Consider the following 7,943-nt stretch of genomic DNA (forward strand, 5'->3'; position numbering starts at 1 on the left):
CTTAAAGTAGACAGAGCAGAAGGTAGCTATCGTTCAGCTGACTTGGTCAGCTGTGTCATTGCTGACACACAAACAGCTTACGTGCCTACTATCATTTCCACAGGTGTTTGTCATGTAGGTGTGTGTCTCCCGTCTGTCCACACCACCTTCTTGACACGTCCTGTCCTGTTGCCACAATCTACACAATCACTGATGTCACCTTCGTTCACTCAGTCTCACGCACGTGCACAGCAAGAAATCGGCACTTTATGATGACGCACACTGCGATCCGCTCATTATATTCAGCCTTGTTTAATGCTGCTAAGACAAAAAATCTCCAGCAAATATGACTTGCTTCATCAGTATCTGGACTAAAGGCAATAAAAATCAGGACTCTTCTCCTCAAACACACACACCCTACTGCTCTAACTATGTCATGCACAATAAGCACATTAATAAACAGAGACCAACACACGTGTGTGTGTGTGTGTGTGTGTGTGTGTGTGTGTGTGTGTGTGTGTGTGTGTGTATACACGCCATCCAGGTTATTCTTGGCTCAGACATCACCTCTCCAGCAGTACTGTCTGCGTCGAAAAGACCAGCAACATTTCAGCTCAAGGTCTGCAAAGGCCATTCGACAGACCCTAAAGTAGACCACGTGTACATTAGAAGCCCACTGTGTAAGCAAGTGAGGCGTCTGCATTAACAAGGTTGGGAAGACTGGGAAAACTGCTCATGGTGAGTATGCTAACCATCTCTCGACAGAAAGGAGAATTTTTTTTTTTTTTTTTAAAGCCACATTTGGGGAGGTGGCTGCATAACACCTACTGTCTGTGTTGCAACTTATTCGAGAGCCCGTTATCGTCCAGTCAAAAGCAGAGACACATTCTGTGGCTGAACAGGAGTTTAAGGGATGGTGAAAAGACAACTATTCAGTATGGACTTGATCCAGTGTGAGTGCCCCATTACTGACAAAGACAGAAATTAGCTCCCATCTACACCCGTTTTTATTTGCCCTCTACTCCTCGAATCCAAACTTCCTCAAAAACATAACTCGGAAAAAAAAAATTAAATACTGCTTTGTGTTTGTACTACTGAATACTTAGTCACAACATGCTTTATTTGGGCAGTGATGACGAAAGAGGTGTTCTACACAGTGTTGAGTATGACCACACTGCTCCAGAATGAAACAACAATGCTTAGTGTGAGGGCACACTTCCAGATACAAAGTCGCTAGCTGTAGAAGTCTATTAGTGCTAGATTTTAAGTACAAATAAATAAATGAAAATTTCTTGTAGGCATTTGTTTACTCTCTTACCTGTCCCCGTCCATATCCATGGTAATATGGATGCCAAAGAGGCTGTTGACAGCAGGAGAGGGTGGGTTGGGGCCCTCGCTGAGAGGATTCACACCATCTTTTTCTGGCACCACACCGGCAGTGTGCTGAGGTAGGGCATCAGTATTCGGTCCGCTATCATCTGGCTGGTTACTGAAGACGGGGGGAAGGCCTACTGTGGCTCCTCCGTGAGCCCCCTGGAGCTGGATATGTCCTCCTGGGTGTCCGGGACTTGGCACACCCGGAGAAGTGTTGGTTATACTGGGCACTGTGGAAGGCACATTATGGCCACCGCTGTGAGAGGTAGTGGTGGTGGAAGGTGCAGGAGCAATGCCTAACCCTCCTGAAGGCTGAGTCTGACCAGCGGCCTGACAGGGGGCTACCATAGATGGTGCGCCACCAGCTTGCAGCGATAGGCCCTGGGCTGAAGCTGCTTCTCCACCTGGCACCACTGATCCAGGACCAGTAGGGGTCATTACAGGTGGGGACACTTGTCTAGTTGGGGGTCCTACAGCAATGGAAGTCACAGGAAGGTTCTGAGCGCTCGAGCCAAAGTGGGGCTGATGAGTTGAGTAGGGAAACTGCTGGGCCTGTGGGGCAGCAGGCATGGAAGTATTCTGCTGCATTGTAGATTGGTGCACACCATTGAAGCTGTTAGAGGGGAAGGTCTGAGCAGCTACAGGCAACATATTAACCTGAGCCTGATATGATTGCTGTGATGATGAAGTTGTGTACCCCGTGGGTTGGAAGGCACTTGCTCCGCTTCCTATCTGAGAAGCCAAGCTGTAGCCTTGCTGCCAAGACTCTGAAGGGTGTGGGTGGGCGGGGTTTCCAACAGAGGCAGAGTAGCCGCTCTCCGTGGTGGTGTCCAAAGTCTGAGAACTGCTAGTGAAGACAGAATTACCAGTGGCTCCTAATCCACTGTCCCGGTCTAAACTGAGGTCATGAGTCAAAGTGGACTTTATACTGTCACTCCGATTAATATTTGAATCTGAATCTCTCTCATAGTACTCAGTACATGTCCACCTGCCCCGTCTGAAGGGCTCTCCAGTACCATGGTCAAGTTTGATAACTCTGAAACGGGAAGTAAAGTTGGTGCTCACGGGAGCTGTCTGAGCAGCAGTGCTAGATACAGTGGAACCAGGGACCGCAGTGGTGGCTGAGCCTGAAACAAAGGGCTGAGCTGTAGCTGACATGCCCACACTTCCTCCAACACTATGTGGGGTAGCACGCCCAGAGACCATACTGATATTATGAGAGAGCCCCCCGTTGACAGGCCCCGTGTTAGGCAGCTGGCCCTCCTGAGACTCCCCGGCATTGCTTAAGGTTTCCTCGGATGAGCTCCTGTCACACACCCCCAGTTCACCCCGAGAGCCGTCAAATATTTCCGACGACACATCCTCCGTCCGGGATTCGTCCGGATCGTCCAAGCTCTCGGCGTCGTCAGGGATGGTGTTCGCCGCCACCTGAGCCTGCGTTACACTCGTGATCTGGAAACAACTTTTCTTCTTCGCCTGCATTTTCGACATGTTGACTAACTGCGTCAAGTTCTGTCAGCTCCCAGATGAAACCAAGAGCTGTGCTTACTGCTCTTGCTAAGTGTTCACAGATAAAGGATTTGACACAGGCATGTACCGTCACAGTACATTTCCATACCGTTCCTCTTTCTTCTCCCTCCTGTCCGAGGAAAAAAAACGTGTCACAACCGAGGCCAGACCACGACAGGAGTCCCGCAACGTTTCCGCGGTGTCCGGTCGCAGCAGACGGGCCGAAGCTCTTCTCCTCCTCCCGGCCTCTCTCTCCCTCTCACACACTGTCCCTCACACACATACACACACGGTCGGCCTTCCTTGTGTCCCGGCAGCGGAGTTGTAAACAGGCCCTTGTCAAAGTTCTTGCTGAGCAGCTGCCACCGGTACTTTAGTCTGAGGCGGGCCCGGTGTCTCAGACCACTCTCCTCTCTCAGCTATATATGTACTTCTGAGCAGTTAGCCAAGTTATCTGATGTTAGCTACTTTTCCCTACCTCGGCACCAGCATGTGCGACATCATGATGTAAACAACTCCTCGGCTTGTCAAAAAATAATATATAATCCAGCAGTGTGGGAAGAAAACGTCCCAAAGTCGGCGAAGTTTGGCTCTCGCCGTGGGGACAGCTCACTTTTGGCAGCAGCTACTAGCAACTAGCTGACAGATAACCACTTTACTACGGCGGCTGTGAGCTAACGGGCAGCTAACTCCTGCCCGCCGCTCTCCTTACGCGACAAGATGGCAAGCCGAAGTGCATCCTGGGTATGGAGGTCAAACTACTTTTCGGATATCTTAAAAGTGAATTTCACAAATTAAAGGCACATTTTTAAATATATCAAATCTTTCAATTTAAACCTGCCAAAAATAAAAAAAACTATAGTTTATTTTACGTTAAAACCTTTTACATTAAAAACGACTCCGTTCATTGCCGTCGTCAGTTCCGGTTGACGTCACACACGCAGTGGAAGCGGAACGATTCCGCCAGTGTTTCGTTTATAGATTGAACTGTTTTGAGTTTTTTTGTGTTTTCAAACTGATTTTAAATCCACCTTTTGTGTATTGCCATGTATTACAGCGTTTCATATTCGACAGCGCCCCCATAAATCTTCTTAGTTAAAAAAGCAACAGTTTATTTTTAGCTGTACGCCTTTAAACTGACCTCTTTTACAAGAATCGGTTTCTATACGGGAATAATGCGTGACACATGTACTTTTGATCCATACCTAATATTTTATAGAGTCGTGGCAGTGAGTCATGACGGGTAATTGTTTATGGATGAATCATTTAATTAATCTTAGAGCGCCTATCATAATCATTCAAAGCTTGCTTAAGTAATTCAGCTTAGTGCTGTGTATTAATATCTGTGACTAAAAGTTACTACAACTTAAAAGTGAAAAACAGATCATACACATGAGAAGATCTCACATTAGGCTGTTGCTGCTGGAAAACGTTGACATGAAGCTTTTATCACACAGTCCCAATTCTAAAGAAAGTAAGGGTGCTATGTAAATAGAAACTCAATGTAATCATTTTCTAATCTCAAAAACCATATAATGTAATATTTAATATAACTATTTCATAGAAAATATGAGCGAATTGTGAATTCAAGGGGAGCAAAACATCTCAAAAAATTTTGGATGGTGCAACAAAAAGCTGGAAAAGAAAGTGATATTTGAGAGACACAACTGGAGGACCATGCTGCAGGTTAGGGTATCTGGCAACATAATATAAAAAGAGCAACTTACAGATGCAGACTTCACAAATCTGCAAACATCCTCCTCCACAAATTTGGACACAATTTCAGAAACACTGTGAACACTGTGTTTGTTATGCTATCCACAAACGAGGTTAAAGCTCTATCATGCAAAAAAGAAGGAAAACTGTTGAATCAAAATTTTTAATTCATTTTAGTAAACATGGACGTTCCATCCTCCTGACTAAAGAGAAGAGGGACCATCAAGCTCATTATTTTATCATTAGTCCTTTAAAAAGCCTGTGTCTCTGATGGTATAGGAGTGCGTTAGTGCCTACGGCATTGACAACTCGCACATCTGGAAAGGCCCCATCAATCCTGAAAGGCTTATACAGGTTCTACAGCAACATATGCTCCGATCCAAGTCCATCAGCTGGTCTCCTTGGGCTTATGGACTGCTGTTAAAAGGTGATAACGGTGATAAACATGGCCCTGTCAAACCTTTTTGACACGTATTGCTGCCATCAAATTCAAAATGACCTTATTGTTTCCTTAAAGTTTTGGAAGTTTCAACATTGGATGTGTCTTTTTCATTGGATTTATGAGAATTGAAAATCACTGTGTTCTGTTTTACATTTTACACACTGTCCTAATTTTGGGGGGATTGTGGTTGTAATTTTTTTAAAATATTAATTTACCACCATTAACGTCTAGCTGATAATTACACTCAGTCTTAAAGTTTTATCCCTCACTGAAATCTGTGAGCTCACACATCCTAACAGAAAATACGGGTCCAGATCAGTTGTGTCATTTGTCAAAACAATTAATTCCAATACATCACAGTTGTTGGAAGACTGCCAATTGTCACTCCCAGTTGTGTCCATGAGACAGGAAATGATTCACTTGGCTCATGAGCAGGTTGACCAGAGGTCAAATTATATGACAGAGTGTTTGTGAGAAACAAATAATTAGTGTTTTTGTTTTTTTGTCTGTGTGTGTTTTTGTTTTTTGTTTTTTTGTTGGGGGTGGAGCTGGGGGGGTTGAGGGGGGTTGCAATAGTCAACATGTGGAAGAATGTACACATGGCCAAGCAGCGTGGCAGGGACCAGGAAACCGGTGATCCCTGTTTCAATCCAGCGGTTCAGTGTGGACAATGGAGGACTATAAATACCTCGGAGTACATATAGACAATAAACTGGGCTCTGTTAAAAACACCTCTGCACTTGGGGCGGCTGAGGTCTTTCAACATTTGTCGGTCAATGCTGTCAGAGTCTATTGTGGCCAGTGCCATCCTCTATGCTGCTGCATGCTGGGGCAGCAGGTTGAGGGTCTCAGATGCCAACAGACTCAATAAACTGATCCTCGAGGCCAGTAATGTTTGGGGATGGAGCTGGACTCCCTTAAGGTGGTGTTGTAGAGGCGGATGTTGTCCAAGATAAGGGCAATACCTTATAATACCTGCTAGACAATACCTCCCACCCACTCCACGACATGCTGGCCAGTCACAGGAGCACGTTCAGTGAGAGACTGAGATTACCGAAAAGCACCACTGAACAACACAGGAAATCATTCCTGCCTGTGTCTCTCTCTCTCCATACAATTCCTTCATCTTGTTGTACAGTACACAAGTACATTAGTTACACCCTTTTGCACATCCTCTATAGTGAAAATAACAAATAACAAGTTTTATAGTTTACAGTGAAATGTCAATCATATCATATATTTAATCGCTGTAATATTGTGGATATTTATAATTACATTCATTTAAATATATTATATCATTTAACTTTGCAATAAATTGTATTATTTAATTTAGTTCAGACTGTTACTGTTCTTATTGTCTTGGAGTTTCCTTAAGGATTAATAAGGTATTTTTCTTCTGATTCTTGCACACAGGATGAAGCGGCTTTTGCACAGTTTCAAACTAATTTATTTATTTATTAACCTTTATTTAACCAGGAAGATCCCATTGAGATTAAAAACCTCTTTTTCAAGGGAGACCTGGCCAAGATAGGCAGCAGATCATAACTAACGATTCGTTTTCATACAATATCTGCAAAAATGGTGCTCACTCTGTGCCCCAGGGCAGCTGTGGCTACAACTGTAGCTGCCTCCACCAGTGTGTGAATGTGAGAGTGAATGAATAGTGGAATTGTAAAGCGCTTTGATGGCCCCGAAAAGTGCTATATAAATGCAATCCATTATTATTATTATTATTATTATGAATATGTTCACACAGTATTTGTTTTTTTGTTAAATTCAGTGCACACAGGGTTAAGCTGTTTGTCTTTTGAGTTAGAGATAATTCTGTAAATTGTATATGTGAGTATATCTGTGGGAAACTTGTTTCACAAGCTTTCAACTGCTTAATTTGGACTATAATTCAAACAAATGTAAAATGAAACAAAATCCACATTTATATCTTTTTATTTGTTGAAACTGCCCACACGATGAAGCCTTTTAATCCTGGTACAAACTCAGACTGTCTGGGTTATCATCCGGCATGACCGGACACGAAGAGCTGCTGTCAGTGCTTTCCAAACATGGCCTTTGTGTCATTCCCATTAGTTTGTCATTCTTGCTGTGTAATTTCCATTATTATCTCAGATTATCATTTTGTTTCTCTAAGTTTGTTAAAATAAACTGGCCCTCTGACCACTGGTGGTGGTCAGAGGGCCCGGTGGCGCCAGTGTCCAGCAGCCTCGCCTCTGTCAGTGCGCCCCAGGGTGGCTGTGGCTACAATGTAGCCGCCATCACCAGTGTGTGAATGTGTGTGTGAATGGGTGGATGACAGATTGTGTAAAGCGCTTTGGGGTCCTTAGGGACTAGAAAATAAACAAATACAGGCCATTTACCATTTAAAAAAACATATTCTTAAAAAGTAGCTTTTGTTATAGTAACGTAAAGGCCCATAAACTGGAGGGCATTAACACATGTGGCCTTGAGCGCTCACTCCTCTGGGGACAGAAATATTTTCATTATGGACAGAAGTAAAACCTGTTTAAAAATAGAAGGGGAGGAGGAGCGGGAGGGTGGAGCCCGGTTGTGACACATCTCATATCTGAGTAATGTGTTTGCTGGCCAGGTGATTTCACAATGCAAACTTGAATTCATGCGGCCGCAGTGACTCAGACAGCATGAGTGGCTCTATTGCTACTCACAAGATACGAATCCCAAGATGTGAATCACACAGATTTAATGATATGGGCTCATAAAACCTTTGGCAAAATGGGGGGCGTGTAGTCTTGTGTATTATCTCAGAGTGTACATATTGTATATGCATGTGTTCATATATTGCTTGCACTTTGGATTAGATGGCAAACTGCTCTTTATTGTTTGAGTTCTATACTTTTTCAGTGACATTAAACTAAGTCTAATCTAGTCTAGTTTTCAACACCATAACCTA

General features: G+C 43.9%; 1 protein-coding gene across 3 annotated transcripts in view; it reads right to left on the minus strand.

Moving 5' to 3' along the window:
* Positions 1 to 3,678, minus strand: part of tsc22d2 (TSC22 domain family 2) — a 30,871-nt gene extending 27,193 nt beyond the window's left edge. For 2 of the 3 annotated variants that reach the window (XM_086263293.1, XM_086263292.1), the window contains exon 1: positions 1,298 to 3,678. In XM_086263293.1, the coding sequence (XP_086119419.1) occupies positions 1,298 to 2,844 (1,547 nt within the window). In that variant the 5' untranslated portion in view covers positions 2,845 to 3,678. The remainder of the gene's footprint in view (positions 1 to 1,297) is intronic. The other variant, XM_086263294.1, reaches the window with a different exon arrangement.
* Between the last annotated feature and the right edge of the window lie 4,265 nt (positions 3,679 to 7,943).

This window comes from Aulonocara sp. 'chitande type north' Nkhata Bay, linkage group LG15 (assembly GCF_057382095.1).
Source record: "Aulonocara sp. 'chitande type north' Nkhata Bay isolate Kocher_YH1m ecotype deep benthic linkage group LG15, A_spYH_male_GT1.1, whole genome shotgun sequence".
In the NCBI taxonomy this organism is placed as follows: domain Eukaryota; kingdom Metazoa; phylum Chordata; class Actinopteri; order Cichliformes; family Cichlidae; genus Aulonocara; species Aulonocara sp. 'chitande type north' Nkhata Bay.